At 40.6% G+C, this 22408-nt stretch overlaps 1 protein-coding gene across 1 annotated transcript; it reads right to left on the bottom strand.

The window, feature by feature from the left end:
• Positions 1-592: 592 nt before the first annotated feature.
• LOC144368633 (intelectin-2-like) lies at positions 593-2446 on the bottom strand. Its single transcript, XM_078027800.1, has 3 exons — positions 2011-2446; positions 1532-1690; positions 593-835 (listed from the first exon to the last, which is right to left on the bottom strand). Exons 1-3 carry the CDS (start codon positions 2200-2202, stop codon positions 593-595), a joined length of 594 nt encoding a protein of 197 aa, XP_077883926.1. The 5' UTR covers positions 2203-2446.
• Between the last annotated feature and the right edge of the window lie 19962 nt (positions 2447-22408).

Genomic DNA, 22408 nt, shown 5'->3' on the forward strand with positions numbered 1-22408 from the left:
CCTCCCTCTCCCTCCCTTCTTCCCTCCCTCCCTCTCCCCCTCCCTCTCCCTCCCTTCTTCCCTCCCTCCCTCTCCCTCTCCCTCTCTCTCTCTCTCTCCCTGTCTCTGTCTCTATGAGACAAGGTCTCACTAAGTTGCCCAGGTTGGCTTCAAACTTTCAGTCCTCCTGCTTCAGCCACCTGAGCATCTGGGATTATAGACAGACACTAGGATGTCTGGCTTCTCTTTTATTTTAAAATTTTAAATCCTAGATGTATTTACAACAGCTTTGAACTTTATAGAATAGGCCTCAACCTAACAAAGGAGATGCCCCCAAACTTAAATGAACATTAAATAAATATTTACCCCTCACAATAGAAGTAAAATTGTCTCACCATTTGCCCTTTATACGTGAATCTTGGTCTCAATAAGTTGCTGAGGGGTTGATAATGGGGTAACTAGGAATAGAATCTGGAGCCAAACTTCCCCAGCCCATATGCTACTCTCCTGCCTGTGTACTGTGGTCTCAGGTAGGTTCCTGAACCTCTCAGTGCTTCAGGTTTCTGATTCATAAAGTGGGGTTCATAATAGTCCTCAAGGATAGTTGCACAAATTATATGTGACAATACATGTAACATTCATTGAAGAGAATGAGCTGTGTTAATAAGTAACCTCCTATCATAACTAAATTTATCATCTTTGCTATGAAGAGTTCAAGGAGCATTAAGAACTCACTCCGGCCATAGGGTGAGTAATACGCTGCAGTTTTCTGAGCATCACCAAAATCGTAGACCACAGGTATCGCCGGACCATTGTCAGCCCAACACTTTCCTATTCCATATTTCACTGGGTATTTCTACAAGGAACAACAATGACAAAATCATTGGATAAGGAAATAGTTTTGGTTTGGGGGGACAATCATTCATTAAGAGAAAGCAATGTTTTCTCAGTAAATGAGATTATTTCAAAACCAGGCAAAATAAGAATCTTTCCTTTTTTGCTTTTCTCCTACAACCAGGCCAACTGGTGCCCTCTCTCCCTCTCTCTCTCCCTCTCCCCGCCTGACCCCCCCCCCAGTCTTCTCTCTCCTGGGTCTCTTATCTTCTCTGGCTCAGCATTTTTTTTCTTTATTAAATTATTTATTTATTCTAATGTGTTATGCATGATGGCAGAATGCAATTCATTACATATTATACATATAGAGCACAATTTTTCAAGTCGCTGATTGTATACAAAGTATTTTCACACCATTCGTGTCTTCATGCATGTACTTAAGGTAATGATGTCTAACTCATTCCACCATCATCCCTACCCCTGAGCCCCTCCCTCCCCTTTGCCCTATCTAAGGTTCCTCCATTCCTCCCATGTTCCCCCCACATTGCCATTATGAGTCATCTGGCTCAGAATTTCTGAGGATAGTGGGACAGAAGCTATCAGCAAATTAGGATGAGGGGACATGAAAGGGCCATGGCAAGGTGCTTCCTGCCCAACCTCACACACCTGCCTCTCTCTACACCCAGGACAGCCAGTCCCAGCCTGCAGCCCTGTGTACCTGGTAGAGGCCAAACAGATTATGTTCCAGATGCTGGAAGAAGCCAGTTCTGGTGCGGTACCTCAGCAGAGAGCTGTTCCGCCAGTTCTGCATGGGGCTCTTGTTGGGCACATGCCAGATGCCCAGGTCCGCAGCCTGGATGTCGTAATAGCCAGGGTTCTGGAAAAGCAACCAACACTGAGACTGACCAGCCCAGGTCCCACAGAGGCAAAAGACACACATGGGCTCCCTCAGCTGAGCTGACAGCTCTGGGCTCCAGGGGGACAGATAGCCAGCCGTGCTCACACACACCCACCTCCAGCAGATCATGCCCCCCCCAACATCCCGCTGCCTAATGGCCTGTGGAAGGAAGCTGGGATTCGAGGCATGTGACTGTTTCTTCCACTCCAGCCCCATGTCTGCAGCCCCCCTGCCAACCTTCCTCCTGCATGCTGTGCCCAGCCACACTCAGGTCCTCACCCTTTCCCAGTGGCACCCACCTTGTAGTCGTCACTGGTGGCCGCCTCTGCAGACCCGAAGGTGTTGTAATTGGCCCAGTTGCTGTCCCCCTCTGGGTAGTCTGCTCTGTTGCCCTGCTGGCTGGACCACCGATCGCCCACCGTGCACTTCCCAGCCATGTTGTTCTCATGCACACTGGCCACCAGGGTCCAGCCACCACCCGCAGAGGTCATGTCACAGAAGGTCTGGTAGATGGCACCATCCTTGGCCCGGAGGAGATACAGGCCATCTGTGGAGAGAACCAGCCCCGAGCCTCCCTGTCTGCGAGCTCATGCCATCTCAGTGCCATGACCAGGACAGCTCTGGGAACTGGAAACATGGCCTAAGGGCTCCTCTCCTGAGTAATGTCACTATGCATCCCTGGGTGTAGTGGAACACCCCTAAGTTTGAATAACAAAACCTACTGACTGAGGCAGAACACAGAATTATCCAAGCTCTGAGCAACGTTCCTCTCAGAATTAAGCACAGAATTTTCATATGACTCAGAAATTCCACTTCTAGTACATGCCAAAAGGAATTAAAAATAGGATTCAAACACTAAACATTTATTGCAGGATTAGTCACAGGACTCATAGAAATAACTGACATACTCAACAGAAAAATAAAATAGTGTGTATACACACATCACATACAATCTATATTGTGCATATATTGACATATATATCTATCAAAAACTGATAGAAAGCAATTAGTTATTCACGCTATATGTAAAAACCTTGAAAACACTATGCTAAGTGGAAGCAACCAGATGTAAAGTACAGTTACCTTATGATTCTACTTACACGAAGAAACTAAAATAGGCAAATTCATAGAGACAGAAAGTACAACAGCAACTATATGGACCTTAGGGAAGGCAGAATATGGGTTCATTACTTAATGAACATAGAATTTCTGTTTGAAATAATGAAAATTATCTTGAGATGGATAGTGGCAGTGATTGCATAGCACTGAGAAAGTAATTCATGCCATTGAAGTGTACACTTAAAACTGGTTAAAATGACAAAGCTTATTCTATATATAGTATATACTTTTTACCACATTTATTTAAACTAAAACCCCAAACAAAACAAAACAAAAAAACAGTTGGGTGCAGTGGCACACACCTGTAATCCCAGCAATTTAGGAGGCTGAGGCAGAAGGATCAGGCCAGCCTCAGCAACATAGACAGACCTTGTCTCAAAAAGGTGAGGGGGGTGGGGCTTAGTGGTAAAGTGCCCCAGGTTCAATCCCCAGTACCAAAAAAGAACTTTAAAAAGCTTAAAAAAAAAAAAAGAAAAAGAAAAAGAAAAAAAATTCACCGAAGACAAAATCCTGATAGGGCTCCTTACTCACCATTTGCACCAAAGTACTTCTCTTTGATTTCTTTGCAGCTTCTAGGCAGAGATGGAGACAATGATGACCAGGTCCATTTCTTGGAAACAGCATTGCCCACAGCTAGAGAATATGCAGAGTTTCATTCTCTTTGCTGCTCTGACACAAAACCCAGCCTTCCCTTGCCACTAATCCCCAACTCACTCCACCTCTGTGGCAGAGCCTCGCTGCCTGGGTTGAAAGACCCTGAGCTATCCAGCATCATCCATCAGCCCATCTGAGCCAGCATCCAGCACAGGTTTACCTCCCTCCCTCCACACGACCTCGTGCTGGGCCAAGCCCTGCCCTGGGCACAGGGCATTCAAGAAATTAAACATCCCCAGGAACTTACCTCTAGAGGGAGGTGCCAAAACCAACAGAAAATTTTATTAAAAGGAATGAAGGATAAGCTCAGGAGAACAAGAGAAAGACTCTGAGATGAGAATAGAGAAGTCTGAAGGGAGCCGGGGGTTGTCTGGAGTAGGATGACTTAGTGACAGAGGCTTTCTAGTTCTGGTGACACTACAGTGTACTCTGAGAGAATAGACATGATTCATCAGGTGGAAGAAAGAAAAGAGAATTCAAGGCAGGAGAAAAATATGTCCAAAGACCTGGAGAAAAGAATGGAGCAAAGCCCGGCTTGAGGAGGAAATACAGGTAGCTTAAGGGGCTTGAGGCAGAGGGAGAGGTGACAGAGCTGAGACTCTAGCCAGGAGACCAGCAGGGGCACAGAATGAAGAACCTTGTACAGGAGCGTCAACTCTGCAAACCAGTCTAAAAGTCTGGAGGGGTGGGAGGATCGCAGGCTTTCAAGTCAGATTTATTCAGGCCTAAGTAGCTCAGGCTTCCAGGGGAGAGTCCTTGGGTTCTACCTGCCACACCTGAGCCTCAGTTTCCTTCTGCCTCAGATGAAGCTAATAAATAGTATTTTGTAAAGATCAAGTGAGATAATATGTAGAAACATGCTTTTCTCAGCCAGCCACGGGGGTAAACACCTGTGATCTGGGTGACTTAATGAGACCCTATCTCAAAATAAAAAAATAATAAAAAATGCTGGTGATGTGGGTCAGTGGTAGAGGGCCCTGGGTTCAATCCCCAGTACTCTGGAAAGAAACAGGTGTTTGTCTTTTAAAAATGAATAGATAAATAACAATTAAAAGAAATACAGATTTTAAAATGCCATTGCTATTCTTATAGAGAGAAGACTATAAAGAGAACATTCTCTGGGAACAGGATATACCACACAATTACCAAGGTCACTGCAGGCCATGGTAGTGGGAAATAGTGAAGAGAGGACACCTTTCTTACAAGGGTCCCCTCAGGACCACACAGAGACAAAGAACCAGACCCAGGATATGTCACATCTTAGCAATAGTCTCACTGCTAGAGACCAGATCCCTCCAGAGGCCAGAAATCAGCCCTCAGACTACATCCAAGGTGGCCTCTGTGCCTCTCAAAGACGTCATCTCTGGCTCAGGAGAGTCCCCTTCCTGGAAGCAACCCTGCCTAGTGTGTGTTCTTTGAAAGCTGTGTGCAGGTGAGCTGGGGGACTGGGCCCTGACAGGGAGACTCACCAGCACTGCATCCTCTGCTGGCCACAATGAGAAACAGCAGGAAGCTGAGTTGGGTCATGGTAGCCTAAAAAAAAAAAAAAAAAAAACAACAAGATGAAAGTCACTGTCTTGATTGTCTTTTTTTCTTTATTCCTGTCTCCATTCCTCTCTAATTTTACAAAGACTCAAAGTTCCCTTGCCTTTTTTTTTTTTTTTTAACTCCACACATCTCTGGAAACTAAACCAGACCTGAGCTAAAATAAGGGCTCTCCAAACTCACAGAAAGCAAACCTCTTCCACCAACACAGGGCCAGGAGCTGAAGTTGCCAGCGAGTGGAGACTGGATCTTTCTCTGCAGAGGCTCCTAATGAGAGGTGAGAGCTGAGCCCTTTATGGAGAAAGCACAGGGGGCACAGCCCAGGTCTCCAGACTCACCCTCCCCTGGCATGATGCCCTAGGAGGTGAGGCCTCTGGTTATGACAGGAAAGATATACAGTGATGATGATGGAATTAGCAAGACAAATAGTAAAGCTCATTTCCTAGCATTGTTCCTAGATTTGTGGATTTCATGGCCCTGTGTATTTAAAAAAAAATAGGGGAGACTCTCAAGAGTTGGTGTTGATTTGGGGTTTTGTTTGTGCCTTTCTTTCTTGCTAAGTAAAAACTTTTTCTCCTAGTCTCCTATTAATTATCTAGTATCATAATCATTTCATAGAACAAAGAAACTTTAACAATGAAAGAGGAAAGGTACCATTTCAGAATCAGTAGAAGTCTTTAGCTCCAATAAATGTAGTTCCATACAAAGTTTTGTTATTTGGTTGTTAATTTTCTCATTTTGCCACAAACTAGTAAAACTTTACTACACATTGAACTTGGAATTAAATTCGTTAAAAAAAACCAAAAAACTTTTGATGTGTCAAAGCTCCTATATCATTCCTGTCCCAAGGTTATCCAAATCCCATCAGTTTATAATAGAAGCGATCGGCTCCTCCTCAGTGACATCACATCCCTAATTCATTACAGTACTGATAACATTGCAACCCATAGGAAAAGATTGTGAACCTCTCTTTGATTAAGTTAGTATTTTTTATCTTTTTAAGTCCGAAGTATAGATTTGCACAAAACACTCAGAGATATTGATAGAATAACATAAAACAGTGCCCATGAAGGAATGCCCACTTCTGCCCCTCTCCCCTCTGCACTGTCTGCAGTGGTACTAGCAATCTCCTGCTCAGTATTATCACCAGTCTCAGACCTCTCATGAAGTCCAAGGTCATCAAAAAGAGGAACACGATGCTCATTCAGCTCTAGTCAGGCTGATATGTCAAAAGTATGACCAATAGAAACTCAGGAACTCAGGGATAGCCACAACTGGGTACTGAGAAGATTGGAGGGTCACAGCCTGATTCCCAACATTGGTTATGGGAGCAACAAGGAAGTAAAGCCCATGCTTCCAGTGGCTTCTGGAAGTTCCTAGTCCTCAATGTCAAAGATCTGCTGCTGAGCAACGAGTCTTATTGTGCTGAGATTGCTCACAGTATTTCCTCCACGAACCTCAGAGCCATTGTGAATAAAGAAACCCTACTGGCCCTCAGAGTCACCAGTTCCAATGCCAGGCTGCACAGTGAAGGAAATGAATAGGAGACTCCTGTGTGTATTTCACTTGTACTTAAATAAACCCAGAAAAACTGTGTGCACACACACAGAGAAAATATATACTTCTTTTCGTTCTTTTAAAATTAATTCTGAGATGTATTTTTTCATATTTTGACATCTTTAGTATCATTTTGCATCCCATCTTTAGTAGTACACACATCATGGAACAGTCTACAATTGATTGATTGAACCTAAGAGTCTAGGAAAATGGTAGACCTGTCTGAGGGACATTATCCCTTCTAACCATCAGTATTCAGTCAGTGACTGTGTCCCACTGATCGTACCTCCTACTTCCTCTGCAATCTGTTCCCCATGCTACCTCCTCCAAATCCCACTGCCCTTGACACTTGTTTAGTTAAGGTCTCAATCATTTAGGACACATTCAGTGGTAATTAATAGAAACCCCATCTCAAAGTGGCTTAAACAAAAAGTAAATATATCACTTAATGAAGTAAAAAATCTAGAAAGAGGGTAGGATTTATGCTTAACTGACTCATTAGCTTCTCTCCACCAGGCTCCATCCTACCACTGAGTTGAAGATGGCGACTGCTTTTCCAGGCATTGCCTACAAGCCGAGGGAGGAGGGCTCATCTTTTCCTGTGGCTCTTTTCAGGAGAGAGCAAGCTTTCTCCAGGGTCCCCCAGCTTCCTGCTCCTAATGTCTCATTGGCCTGAGATGTCACATGTGGCACTAGCTCCATGGGGCTTCCTTTACCCACGCTCAGACTGGTGCTCTAAACAATGCCAGCCTATCTTCTCACAGGAATGGAGACTAGAAGTCGAAGGTGCACATGCCCAGCTCTAGTTCCTTCTGAGGTCTGATTCCTTCTGAGGCCTCTCTCCTTAGCTGTAATAGCCACCTCTCTGTGTCTTTACATGGTCTAAGCTCTGAGTGCAGTGCATTCCCGGTGTCTCTCTTTCTGTCTGAATTTCCTCCTCTTATAAGTACACCAGCCATATTGGATTAGAGTCCATCCTAATTACCTTATTTTAACTTAATTGCCTCTTTAAAAACCCTGTCTTCAAATGCCATCACATTCCAACTCAACAAATAAAAGTGAGAAAATAATTGTCCAGATTGCCCAAAACCATTCATCTGGGCTTGTGATTAACACTGATGAGTCATATAACAAGGCTTTCTCTGGCCTGTATTTCAGACCTAACCCTCTTCTGTCTCCAGTATTGGCCCCCTTCAATCCCTTCTCCACACTTGTGCCAACATGGATCCTTGTAAAGCAAACCATCCCTACAATCCCATTAAAAATATCCCTGTCCTCTTGCATTAGCTGGACAACCAAGGTCAAAATCCATGCCATAGGAGTTGTGTCAGTTACTTATTGCTACATAACAATCCACTCCACAATGGAGTGGCTTAAAACAACAGCAGCCATTTCTTTTGCTTATGCATCTGCAATTTGAGTGTGGCTTGTTTCTGTTGCACATCAGCTGAACCACTTTAGTGTCTTATGTTCACGCACTTATAAATAGACTGTCAGGATGGGATTTTAGGGTTGAACTATTCAGACATCTGGAAGAAACAGTGAGCCAATAGCTGGTGGGCAGGGGGGTTGTGTGGATGCTGGACACTTGCTCTCTCCAGTCTTTCTCTTCCCCACTTTGGGTCTTATTTGTATTTTAGCTCAACTTCCTCCACCACTGAATTTCCATATGCTGCAGAACACAGGAATCAGAGGAGTTAAGAAGATAACTGTAGGACCAGTAAGGACTATTTTAACATTGGCAATGACAAGTTGAGGGCAGAGGAGAAAAATAGCAGAGAGAGCAATGGCAGCCAAATGCCCTTTCCACTTACAATATAACCTATGTTGGGGTACAGGAGGGGGCTGTTTTGAGGCTAAGTTGTATGTGGTGATGAGCTGAAAGTTATTGGGAGATGAGGGAGTGCTGATAGGTATAGAAAAGAATTCGAGTATTTGCCTAAACATGCACAAGGCCCTGGGCTCAATTCCTAGCACTGCAAAAACAAAGAGAAGGTAAGATGATGGTTTTGATAGAATATTGCTTTTGATGGACTTAGATTCATCATCAATGGACAGTGCATGTCAAAATAATTCAAAATGTACCCAAGACAGAAAATTGACAGCATGTATATATGTGCACCAAGAGAGAAGCATGTGGAAGAAATTCCCTCCACCCCCACCTCACTCTAGCCTAGCATTTGTCTCTAGTGAGTTAGTTATACTTTGTTATTTTTTTTAAAAAAAAAGAAAGGTTTGTTGTACACACACACACACACACACACACACACACACACACACACACTTTAGTGAATATTACAAGGCATATACCTGTATCATTATCATCCTGCTCGAGAAATAAAATGTCAGCACCTCAAGAACTTCCCATATGCTTCTGGACTATAAACCCTTCCCTTCCACCTAAAAGTCATCACTTGCCCAACTCTTAAGGTAATCAGATTCTGTGTCCTTGTCACACTGTCAAAGCTATTACAGATTCATAGCTTAAGGTGGTGGCCCACACCTTCTGTAGTTACAGCTACTGGTGGGGAAGCGTTAAACCAAGAGGAGTTCCAGTTGGAGGACAACTTGGGAAATGTAGTGAGACCCTGTCTCAAACTATGTTGGCGGAGGCCCTGCATCTCTCAGAGCTGTCAGCCTTAAAATGATAATTTCTCTTCACAAATCTTGGCTAGAACAAGTTGCATAGTTCTGCTTAACTTCAAAGATAAAGTGCAGCTCTTTCTATTGAGGATTGAACCTAGGGCATTCGGGGCAAGCACTCTACTATTGAGTTACATCCTTAGCCTTTTAAATTTTATTCTGAGACAGTGTCTTATTAAGTTGCTGAGGTTGGCCTTGAACTTGTGATCTTCTCGTATCAGCCTCCCAAGCAGCTGGGATTACATGTGCCTGGTGGTTATTCTTTAGAGTTGTAACAAGTATCAGAGATATATGATAGCCAGGTCAGTCCTCAACCTCTCCATCCCTGCTCCTCTTCCAGCCTGCCTTCCATCTAACTATCTATCTATCTATCTATCTATCTATTTATTTATTTATTTATTTTCCTGGTGTGGGATATTGAGCCCAGTGGTACTTAACCACTGAGCTAAATCTGCAGCTCTATTTATTTATTTGTGGGACTGGGTCTTGCTAAATTGCTTTTAGGACCTCACCAAGTTGCTGAGGTCAGCTTTGAACTTGTGATCCTCCTGCCTCTGCCTCTTCTTCCTTTCCTTTATAATGCAATAGATACCTATAACCCGTGATATAACCCAAGATCTAAAACGTTATCAGTCACCTACCCCTACCCCAGTGCTCCTTTGTATCACTCCACCTCATTTTCCCCTCAAATGTTGCCATAATGCCAATTTGTGTTTATTGTTTTATTGCTTAAGTTACTTTTATTGACCACACACATATGCAACATATTGCATATGTGAATAAATGTCTTTTTAAATCCCTTTGTTTTTGAATTATATAAAAGTACTATTATATTACATGTTGCTTTCTGGGGAATACTTTTTCCTTATGACATTAAACAACTAGTTGTCCTCTAAAGCTGTGGCAAATCACCCATTCATTTTCATTGCTATTGCTATTCCGTGGTACGAATTTATCATGATTTGTTTTTCTACTCTCCAATGATTGGGCATTTATTTTGATTTCAGTGGTTTTGCTTTTTTCAATTAAGCACAATACTTTTATAAGCATCATTGTGTGTTTTTGTTGCTATGACTGAGACCTGACAAGAACATCTTAGAGGAGGAAAAGTTTATTTGGACTTAAAGGTTCAGTCCATGGTCTGTAAGCTCCATTTCTCAGGGCCTGAGGCATAACATCGTGGCAGAGGAGTATGGAAGAGGAAAGATGCTCAGCTCACAGCAGCCAGGATGTCTAGGTAGGGGAAGAAAGGTAATCCGGTTTCCCCTGAGATTACAGAAGGGGAGAGATCAGGAAGGAGAAGAGCAAAACACATGTCCATTTTAAAAATTAGTTGCAGCAGCAAAGCAGCAAGGGCTATATTCAAAGCATAAAGTGGATCACTATTACAATATATGGAAGTTCTAGGCCCCCAGTATCTCCAAATGTGACTTTACTTGGGGACAGGGCCCTTTAAAGATATAATTAAGGTTAAATGAGGTCGTCGTGGTGGGTGCTAATCCAATGTGCTTTGTCTCTTTATAAAAAGAGGAGGTTGGGGCATATATACAGACAAAGGATCAACAATATGAGGGCACTGCAGTAGGGTGGCCATCCACAAACCAGGAAACGGGCCTCAGCAGAAACTAAACCATCAACATTGGGATCTTGGACTTCTGGCATCCAGAACTGTGAGAAAATAAATTTCAGCTAAGTCACTCAGTCTTTTGTATTTTGTTCTGGCAGCACTAGCTGATGTTGCTGCCAGAACAAAATTCAAAAGACTGAGTGACTTAGATGATGTTGCTGCATTTAAGGATGGTGGCCATTAAGCATATTTTTTAACTTGTACAAGAAAAATAATTTGTGTGTTACTGCATTCATCCCTGAAAGTGCTTTACTCATAGCAGGATCTTACTTTACCCATAGCCTCTGGTTCCCCTTTGAATCTCTGAATCCTGTTTTACAGTCGGATCGTGCAGGGGATCATCCTGTTCTTGATGACTGACTATAAAGCTTTTTTCCATCAAAATCTCCTGTAGTTCGCATTCCTACTAGGTTGGTCTCATGGTCATTGAGAGTTAGGTGGCAGCTTGTTGTGTTAGGTCCCTAGAGTGCCTGTTTTTATTAGGCAAAAGAGACAGAAAGCAGAAAGAAGGAAATAACAAGCAGAATTTATGTTGAGGATCCATTTTACATTTATTAATTTGTAGCAAAATAAAAAATCAAAAAACACAAACCAAAACATAAAGCCACTCTATCATTCAGATTAAGGGTCTTTTGGAAAACAGGTAAATTAATGGACCACTGGTTGTCAAAACCTTTTTTGAAGCACGTAACAGCAGCATATTTCAATAGCTATAAAATCATTCACTCTCTGAAGTTCAGCAATTCCTCTCATGGGAACAAACCCTAAGGAAATAATTAAAGAGAAACAAAATTTTATGTACATAAATATAAAAGATATTCATTGTAGCATGATTTGTAAGAGTATAAGTTCTCAACAACAAGGAAATTGTTAAGTTAGAGCATGTAAACCAATGGAATACTATGTAGCTATTAAAATAATAATACTTTTTTTTCTGACTATGCAACTTGCTTTAGTGCCAACAGCCTACAAGCACAGAGGCCAGGCAATGGTTTGGGAGCACAGTCCAGGTGAAAATGATGATTATGAAGAATGTGTAGAAACATGAAAATGTTTTATGATTTTGGGGCACATTTCAAGAAAAAGCAGAATGCAAAATTACATTCATTTTATGATTACAGCTATGTAAAAAGCATCATGTAGTCAAAAATGGATGGAGGATTAGAACTAAAAACAATTTAAAAATATTAACTTATGACTATAATCCTAGACACTTGGGAGACTCAGGCAAGAGGATTACAAGTTTGAGACCAGCCTCAGCAACTTAGTGAGACCCTAAGCAATTTGGAGAGTCCCCATCTCAAAAACTAAAAAGGGTTAGGAGTGTGACTCAATAGTTAAGTGCCCCTGGGTTCAATCCCCAGCACCAAAAACAAAAACAAAAAAACACCAAAAAACAAAAAACAAAAAAACAACAACAAAAAAACTTTACTTATTTATTTTTGTAGTACTGGGATTTAAACCTAGGGAAATGCTTTACTGCTGAGCTACACCCCCAACTCCAAAACTATTGTCTTAGGATAGTAAGTCTATACATTTTAAAAAAAGAAAATTTATTTAAAGTATATATTTTACATATATATTTTGTTTTTTATTTTGAGACAGGGTCTCTGTCAGTTGCTGAGGCTGGCCTTGAACTTGTGTTGTGATCCTTCTGCCTCAACCTCCCAAGTCACTGGGATTACAGGTGTATGCCACCAGGCCTGGGTCAGATATAAATTATTAAATAACAAAGTTCTTAAGTTTTGTTTCAGGAATGTCACGACCCCTCGCCAGCAAGGGAAACACGACACAGGATTCTTCTTTCAGCAGTTTATTCAGGACCCTTGAAGCACGATGAGAAAAAGCGCGAGAAAGAGCGCGAGAGGTCGGTCTGCCCTGGCTTAAGTACCCAGCCCCCCCCCCCACCAGGCAGTGTCCTTCCTGCCCATTGTCCCCCGTATCTCCTCTCCCTCTCCATAGAAGCCCTTTTGCTTACCTGAGCTCCCAGGTGGCTTTTTGGGGGGATGATAGTCCCCTTCATCTACTCAGGATTCCAGCTGATTTCCTTAACAAACAACTCTCACCTCCCAGGAGTGTTTGCTTTTAAATCATGAGCAATCAGACTTGGGTCCTGGTAATTGTTAGGAAGAATTTAACACAGGCAACACCATTCTGAAACTTAGAATAAGTCTCTCAAGGTCACTCTGACTCAACCTGACCCTAAACCCCAAACAATACTCCAAAAGAAACGGTTATCTGGGTCTGAAGTCCTGAAAACACCTGATTCAACATGGAACAGTGACCACCTCAAAGAGTGGAGGTGCGACCAAAAGATCCTTCCTGCCGACCCCTAGCAACAGCCCGGCTAACTGCAGAATTCCCCCACTCCCTCATGCCCCTAGAGGGACCCCAGGCTGTAATTGGAAAGTGGGTCTCAGTCTCCACTGGGCCCACCTCCGTAGGTTGTCCTGAATAAACAAACCTCTTCTCTCTCTTTATCTCCTTAGTTCGGTTCTTTCCTTACAGTAGCAACAGCTTTGGCTTATGGTTGTGGGTGGGTAGCAACACCAGAGTTGATCTGATCTGATAACAGCCACAAGGGACTATTGGGCAGTGGTGTATACAGTGGGGCTGCTTCATGCCCCCCATGGGAAGGAGTGGGCTGACATGACACTATCACTATGCTACTCAGAACTGCACACATTTTATTTTATTTATTTACTTTTTTGATTTTATTATTTTTTCTAAGTATAAAAATTAGTGTCTTCTTTATTCTTAAAATTTTTTACTTGTTCTTTTTAGTTATATATGACTAAAGAATGTATTTTGACATAATATACATACATGGAGTATAACTTCACATTGTTTTCCCATTCTGTGGTTGGACATGATGTGGAGTTACACTGGTTGTGTATTCCTATATGACCATAGGAAAATAATGTGTGTGATTCACTCTACTGTCTTTCCTATTCCCATTCTCCCTCCCTTTTCTTTATTCCTCTTTATTCCCCTTTGTCTAATCCAAAGTACCTCTATCCCTCTGCCCTGTTATGTGTTAGCATCTGCATCTCAGAGAGAACATTTGGCCTTTAGTTTTTCTGGGGTTGGTTTAATTCACTTAGCACGATAGTCTCCAGTTCCATCGATTTACCAGCAAATTCCATAATTTCATTTTTCTTTATGGCTGAGTAAGATTCCGTTGTGTACATATACCACATTTTCTTTATCCATGTACATATACCACATTTTCTTTATCCATTCATTTGTTGAAGGGCACCTAAGTTAATTCCCTAACTTAGCTACTGAACAACACAAATTTGTGTTCCGGTGAACACTAGTCAGCACCCAGAGACGTTCATTGTTCTGTGCAGTGAGATAAGGAATACTCTAAAGGATGTGATATGGAAAGAAGTAGAGAGAGGAAAGTGGCCACTTCTCTTGTCTCATATTTAGGTGAGGATCAAAGCAGAGTGTCCTTGATTGTAAAGTAAAAGAATGTCCCATAAAACGTCTGAAGAAACCCACATGCACAGTGAGCTTGCAGCCTATCCTATGTACTCCTCCTGCCTGTAGGTGTCACACAGCCCTGCGTTATATCTCAGCCTGCTGCCAGGGTGTAGGTAATAAAATGTTCCAACCCTCTTCACTGAGTCCTCCAAGTCCTTTCTTTGGCATCAGAAAACAGTATGCTGGGGTCTTTACAGCCCTGAAGTTGAACAGTTTGGTTTTATAGTAGTGGGGATGGAACCCAGCGGTGCTCTACCATTGAGCTACATCCCCAGTCCTTTCATTTTTTATTTTAAGACAGGGTCATGTTAAGTTGCCAGGCTGGCCTTGCACTTATCCCCTCCTGCCTCAGCCTCCCCAGTTGTTGGGATTACAGGCGTGCACCACCACTCCTGGCTTTCATTTAGGATTTTGGACTGTGGTTGATGACCTTGGAAAGTGAAATCATGGATGGAATGTGGATCCACAGCAGATAGCCAGAGAAATGAGTCAAGCTCAAACAGGTGGCTTCAAATATTTTAAATACTATTTTCAGCTTAAAGAAAGGAAAGGGTTTGTGGGGGAAGCTGATTTGGGAAAGACAGACAGGAAAAGTATGGTGACTAAGCGTAAGTTTTATTATGCAGAGTTAAATCAGTGCCTTCTCTGCTGATTAGAGTCTAGTGATTTACTTCTCCTTCTGGGTACACAGAGTAAGACAAATGGAGATTTCCTTTTAAGATGTGAATTTTCTGTACAAAAGAGTAACTTCTACTCTGTTCTCAGAGGCAGTTTCTCCAAATAATCAGATCAAAGTATTCTGTTAAAACAAAATCCTCACAGAGAGGTGGCCTGACTCTTTGGTAGAGTTTGCCCCCAGTGTGAGCCGGGCCCTGGGTTCCATCCAGGGCCAATTACATCTATAGCTAAATCTGTTGTACTCTTTTCTTTCTTTCTATTAAGATGTTGTGGTTGAAAAGCCAGTAGTTGGTTCCACAGTTTAGCTATTGTTCACAAAGTAGAATCACACCATCTGCAGCTCATGAATTGTGGCAGTCTCCACTCTATACAACAGAATGAGAGTTCCCTGGGCAGTCCAGAATGGTGGGTTTTGTAAGGAAGTTCTAATAAGAAAACAGAACAACAGGGAGAAAATTCCCCACTACCATCTCAACAGACCTGATTAGTACCAGTTACTTTGGGTTACTTTTTTTTTTTTTGCAGGAATTAAAACAGAAAATACTAAGCCAGGCATGGTGGTTCACACCTGTAATCCCAGAAACTTGGAGGTGAATGCAGAAGGATCACAAGTCTGAGACTAGCACAAGAAATAAAGTGGGCTGAGATATGGGGATGAAGCTCAGTAGTAGAGTGCCCCTGGGTTTAATTTTATATATATATGACCTTGGAAAGTGAAAGTATGGATGGGCTATGGATACATAGCAGATAGCCAGAGAAATTATATATATATATATATATATATATATATATATTTCTTTTTAATATATATGTATATATATACATATATATTTTTTGTTTATTAATTTATTTAATTTTATGTGGTGTTGAGGATTGAACCCAGTGCCTCACATATGCAAGGCAAGTGCTCTACCACTGAGCCACAACCCCAGCCTCTGTAATATATATTTAATGCATACATACATACATACATCATCTTGAGCTACAAAAATGAGTAAGAATTTAGGGTTTCTAGGGGTCCTGGAGGCAAATTATGGGAGGAAATTGTGAATAAAGGTTACTTTGTAATACAGATAAAAGTCTCTCAGGTAAATAAAGTTCTTGGATTAACTCTTTTTAAAAAATCTTAAATATATTTATTTATTTTATTACATGTGACAGCAGAATGCATTTCAATTCATAGTCACATGTAGAGCATAATTTTTCATGTCTCTATTGTTCACAAAGTAGAGTCATACCATTCGTGTCTTTATACATGTACTTCGGGTAATGATGTCCATCTCATTCCACCATCTTTTCTACCTCCCTTCCCGGGTCCCTTCCCCTCCCTCCTCTTTGCCCTATCTAAAGCTCCTCCATTCCTTCCATACTCCCCCATCCCCATTATGGATCAGGATCTACATATCAGAGAAAACATTCGGCCTTTGGTTTTTCTAGGATTGGCTTACTTTGCTTAGCATTATATTCTTCAACTCCATCCATTTACCTCCAAATGCCATGATTTTATTCTCCTTTAATACTAAGTAATATTCCATTGTGTATATATACCACAGTTTCTTTATTCATTCATCTACTGAAGGGCATCTAGGTTGGTTCCACAGTTTAGCTATTATGAATTATGCTGCTATAAACATTGATGTGGCTACATCCCTGTAATATGATATTTTTACGTTCTTTGGGTATGGAATGAGGAGTGGGATAGCTGGGTCAAATGGTAGTTTCATTCCAAATTTTCCAAGGAATCTCCATATTGATTTCCATATTGGTTGCACCATTTTGCAGTCCCTCAAGCAATGCATGAGTGTGTCCCCTCCCCCCACATCCTTGACTCTGCCATGCAACCAGCGCTGGCTTCATTAAAGTAGGTTCGATTAGTGAGAAAATGCTAGGAAGTTTTAAATTAAAGAGACAAGACTCTAATTACCTTTAAAACCAGCTCCGGGATGGCTTCTTCTAGCTCCCGCCTACAGAAGAGACTAGCGAGAGAGGGAGAGCACGCCAGGGAGTGGGCTTTTATTGGGGAACAAAAAATTCCAGGAAAAATCCCATTCAATGAAGGTTAAGGGGGGCAGCATCCCAAGGTCAGGGGCGACGATTGGGTCTTCGGGGTAGTGGCCAGACACGCCTCTGCACGGACAAGCCCTCGGACCTGGAGAAGGGTGGGAAAAGCTCTGACACAGCTGTGTCTAAGCACCTCTCACCCAGCCAGGGAGGTGACTCAAATGACATGCAAGGATGGCCTCCCACGCTTGACAACTTTTATTGTGTCTGTTCAGTTCCTTGGCCCACTTACTGATTGGGTTGTTTGTGTGTTTGTTGTTAATAATTTTGAGTTCTTTATATATCCTGGAGATTATTGCTCTATCTGATGTGCATGTGGTAAAAATTTGCTCCAATTCTGTAGGCTCTCTGTTCACCTCACTGATTGTTTCTTTTGCTGAGAAGTAACTTTCCAGTTTGAATCCATCCTATTTATTGATTCTTGATTTTATTTCTTGTGTTATAGGAGTCTTATTAAGGAAGCTTGGGCCTAATCCAACATGATGAAAATTTGGACTTACTTTTTTTTCTATTAGGCACAGGGTCTCTGGTTTAATTCCTAGGTCTTTGATACAATTTGAGTTGAGTTTTGTGCATGATAAGAGATAGAGGTTTAATCTCATTTTGCTGCATATGAATTTCCAGTTTTCCCAGCACCATTTGTTGAATAGGCTATCTTTTTTCCAGTGTATGTTTATGGTGCCTTTGTTTAGTATTAGATAACTGTATTTATGTGGTTTTGTCTCTGTGTCTTCTATTCTGTAGCATTGGGCTACATATCTGTTTTGGTGCCAGTACCAACCCAGTTATGTTACTATGACTCTGTAACATAGTTTAAGTTCTGGTATAATGATGCCTCCTGTTTAACTCTTCTTATTAAGACTTTCTTTGGCTCTTCTGTGTCTCTTATTTTTCCAGATGGATTTCATGATTGCTTTTTCTATTTCTATGAGGAATGCCATTGATTTTGAATGGGATTACATTAAATCTGTACAGTGCTTTTAGTAATATGGTCATTTTGACAATATTAATTCTGCCTATCCAAGAACAGGGGAGATTTTTCCATCTTCTAAGGTCTTCTTTAATTTCTTTCTTGTTAAAAAAATATTAATTTTTCAGTTTTTGGGGGGGCACAACATCTTTGTTTGTATGTGGTGCTGAGGATCGAACCCGGGCCACACACATGCCAGGCGAGCGCGCTACCACTTGAGCCACACCCCCAGCCCTTCTTTAATTTCTTTCTTCAGCATTCTATAGTTTTTATTGTAGGGGTCATTCACCTATTTTGTTAAGCTGATTCTAAAGTTTTTTTTTTTTTAGGCTATTGTAAATGGGGGAGTTTTTCTCGTTTCTCTTTCACAGCATTTGTCACTGATATATAGAAATGCCTTTGATTTGTGGGTGTTGATTTTATATCCTGCTACTTTAATGAATTCACTTATTAGTTCTAGGAGTTTTCTGGTGGAATTTTTTGGATCTTGTAGGTATAGAATCATGTCACCAGCAAATAGTGACAGTTGAGTTCCTCTTTTCCTGTTGAGGGCCACAGCCAAGTCGTGATGACACATGGCATTTTCTCCAGAAGTAGTGGTTGAGAGGTGACGCCAGTGAGCCATTGAGATGATGACTTTTGAGTTCTCGTGGAGTTCCCGTTGAGTTCCGGTTGAGCTCTCTTGGGGATTCCTGAAGAGTTCTTATTGGTTGGGGAAGTGCCGGAGGAGGGATTTCCAGTTGGTGGTTCCTGGAGGAGCCACGTGGCGTTTGGGAGAGTTCCCGGGGAGCATGTGTGGAGTGTGCTGGTGGAGTTCAGAAATAAAGTTTGTTCCTGCTTCAGTGGCTCGTGATTTGTGCTCAGCCAGACTGCAGCATTTTCCTATCCATATCCCTTTTATTTCTTTCATCTCTCTAATTGCTCTGGCTAGAGTTTCAAGAACTATGTTAAACAGAAGTGTGAGAGAGGACATCCTTGTCTTGTTCCAGTTTTTAGAGGAATGCTTTCATTTTTTCTCCATTTAGAATGATGTTGGCCTGGGGCTTAGCATAGATAGCTTTTACAATGTTGAGATAGATTCTTGTTATCCCTAGTTTTTCTAGTGTTTTGAACATGAAGGGGTACTGTATTTTGTCAAGTGCTTTTTCTACATCTATTGAGATGATCATATGATTTTTATCTTTGAGTCTGTTGATGTGATGAATTACATTTATTAATTTCCATATGTTGAACCAACCTTGCATCCCTGGGATCAACCCCACTTGATCATGGTGCACTATATTTTTGATATGTTTTTGCATTCAATTTTTCAGAATTTTATTTAGAATTTTTGCATCTATGTTCATTAGAAAGATTGGTCTGAAGTTTTCTTTCTTTGATGTGACTTTGGTTTTGGAATCAGGGTAATATTGGCCTCATAGAATGAGTTTTTCTTAGAGGAGTATTGGTATTAGTTCTTCTTTGAAAGGTCTTGTAGAATTCAGCTGTGTATCCATCTGGTCTTGGGCTTTTCTTGGTTGGTAGGCTTCTGATGGCATCTTCTATTTCATTGCTTGAAATTGTTCTGTTTAACTTGCGTATATCATCCTGATTCAGTTTGGGCAAATCATATGACTTTAGAAATTTGTCGATGTCTTCAATATTTTCTATTTTACTGTAGTACAAATCTTCAAAATAATTTCTAATTATCTTCTGAATTTCTGTAGTGTCCATAGTGATATTTCCTTTTTTATCATGGATATTAGTAATTTAAGTTTCCTCTCTCCTTCTCTTCATCAGCATGGCTAAAGGCTTATCAATTTTATTTACTTTTCAAAGAACCAACTCATCATTTTGTCAATTTTTTCAATTATTTCTCTTGTTTTAATTTCATTAACTTCAGCTCTGATTTTAATTATTTCCTGTCTTCTGCTTTTCATGTTGGTTTGTTTTTCTTTTTCTAGGGTTTTGAGAAATAATATTAGGTCATTTATTTGTTGACTTTTTATTCTTCTAAAGAATGAACTCCATGCAATGAAATTTCCTCTTAGTACTGCCTTCATAGTGTCCAAGAGGTTTTAATATGTTGTATCTGTGTTCTAATTTACGTCTAAGAATTTTTTAATCTCCTCTTTGATGTCTTCTGCAACCCATTGTTCATTCAATAGCATGTTATTTAGCCTCCAGGTGTTGGAATAGCTTCTATTTTTTATTTTATCATTGATTTCTAATTTTATTTCATTATGATCTAATAGAATGCAGGCTAGTATCTCTAATTTTTAGTATTTGCTAAGACTTGCTTTGTGGCAAAATACATGGTCTATTTTAATAGAAGCATCCATGTGCTTCTGAGAAGAAAGTGTATTCACTTGTTGATGGACAAAATATTTATATATAAACTTAAATTACTAACATCAGTAAAGTATAAGTTATTGATTGTATTATTAAGTTCTATTTTTTTTGTTCAGCTTTTGTTTGAAAGATCTATTCAGTGAAAGAGGTGTGGTAAAGTTACCTAGAATTATTGAATTGTGGTCTATTTGACTCTTAGAACTTGAGAAGAATTTGTTTTATGAATGTAGATGCTCCATTGTTTGGGAAATATATATTTATGATTGTTAGGTCTTGTTGACGTATGGTTCCCTTAAGCTGTGTGAAATGTTCTTCTTTATCCCTTTTGATTAACTTTGACTTGAAGTCTACTTTATTTGACATGAGGATGGAAATCCCTGCTTATTTCCACAGTCCATGTGAGTGGTAAGTTTTTTCCAAATCTTCACCTTCAGTCTGTGGATGTCTTCTCCTATGAGATGAGTCTCTGGAAGGCAGCATATTGTTGGTTCTTTATTTCTTTCTTTTTTTAAAAAAAAAATTCAATATGCCAGTCTATGTCTTTTGATTTGTGAGTTTAGGTCATTAATATTCAGTGTTATTATTGATACATGATTTGTATTCCTGGTCATTTTTGTTTATTTTTGGAATATTTTGCAGAGGACATTCTGTATTGCAGGCTTTCTAGTTGTAAATTCTTTTAACTTTTGTTTATCATGGAATATTTTTATTTCATTCAAATCTAAATCTTAATTTTGCTGCATTAAGAATCTTATGATTCTTAATTGGCATCCACTTTCTTTCAGAGCTTGGTAAAAGTTGTTCCAGAATATTCTAGCTTTCAGGGTCTGGGTTGAAAAATCTGCAAAGATCCTAATTGGTTTCCCCAATATGTAATCTGATTCCTTTTTCTTATGGTTTTTAAAATTCTATCCTTATTCTGTATGCTAGGCATTTTCATTATAATGTTTCTTGGTGTAGAACTGTTGTAATTTTGTACATTTAATCTCCTGTGTGCCTCTTGTATTTGATTTTCTAATTCATTCTTCATGTTTGGGAAATTATTTGACATTATTTCATTGAAGAGGTTATGCATTCCTTTGGTTTGAATATCTGTGCCTTCCTCTATCTCAAGAATCTTTGATTTGGTCTTTTAAAGCTATCCCATAATTCTTGGATGTTCTGCTCATGATTTCTTACCATCTTCACTGTGTGGTCAACTTTATTTTCAAGACTGTATATTTTTTCTTCATCATCTGATCTTCTGTTTTCCAAGTGATCTAGTCTTTTGGGATGCTTTCTATTAAGTTTTTTATTTGGTTTATTGTTTCCTTCATTTCAAGGATTTCTGGTTTTTTCCCAATATCTCTATCTCTTTTTTGCAGTAGTCTTTTGCTACCTGTATTTGCTCCCTTATCTCTTTCTTGGGTGTGATCAATGATTGCCTGTATTTACTCTCTTACCTCTTTGTTGGAGTGATCAATTTTTGCCTGTATTTGTTCACTTAAATCATTCTTTAATTCATAATGTATTTTAATAATGTACATCCTGGACTCCTTCTTGACATTTCATCAACTGCACTGTTCATGGATTCTATTATTATAGTATGCTGGTTTGTTTGGGGCACTTTCTTCTCTTGTGTTTTTCATGTTTTCTATACTTCTTCCTTTCTTGCAGTGTGGATATGAGATATTACAGTTTCTATCCTATAATCTTATAGTGTCCCTGCAGATTACCTGTATCTCACCTTGGTGTTGGGCTCCTAGACCCCTGCTGGTGTCCTACAGTAAGTGCTCCTGCAACTAAAGGTGGTAGCAGAGACAACTCAAGATAGCAGTGGGGGTGTCTCAAGATGGATGCAACCACTTTCAGAAATGGGGCTGAAAGGGTGGGCTGTCTGTTTGGAAATGCAGCTGCTTCCAGGTCCTATCTGTTGTCCCAAGGTGGAGGCTACTGTGTGGGGAGGGCTTTGGCAATGGCTACAGTGTCCCAAGATGGTGGTGGGGTTGGCCTGGGTTCCATCGTGGTTTGCTGGTTGGCAGTG

Source organism: Ictidomys tridecemlineatus, chromosome 11 (genome assembly GCF_052094955.1).
Source record: "Ictidomys tridecemlineatus isolate mIctTri1 chromosome 11, mIctTri1.hap1, whole genome shotgun sequence".
In the NCBI taxonomy this organism is placed as follows: Eukaryota; Metazoa; Chordata; class Mammalia; order Rodentia; family Sciuridae; genus Ictidomys; species Ictidomys tridecemlineatus.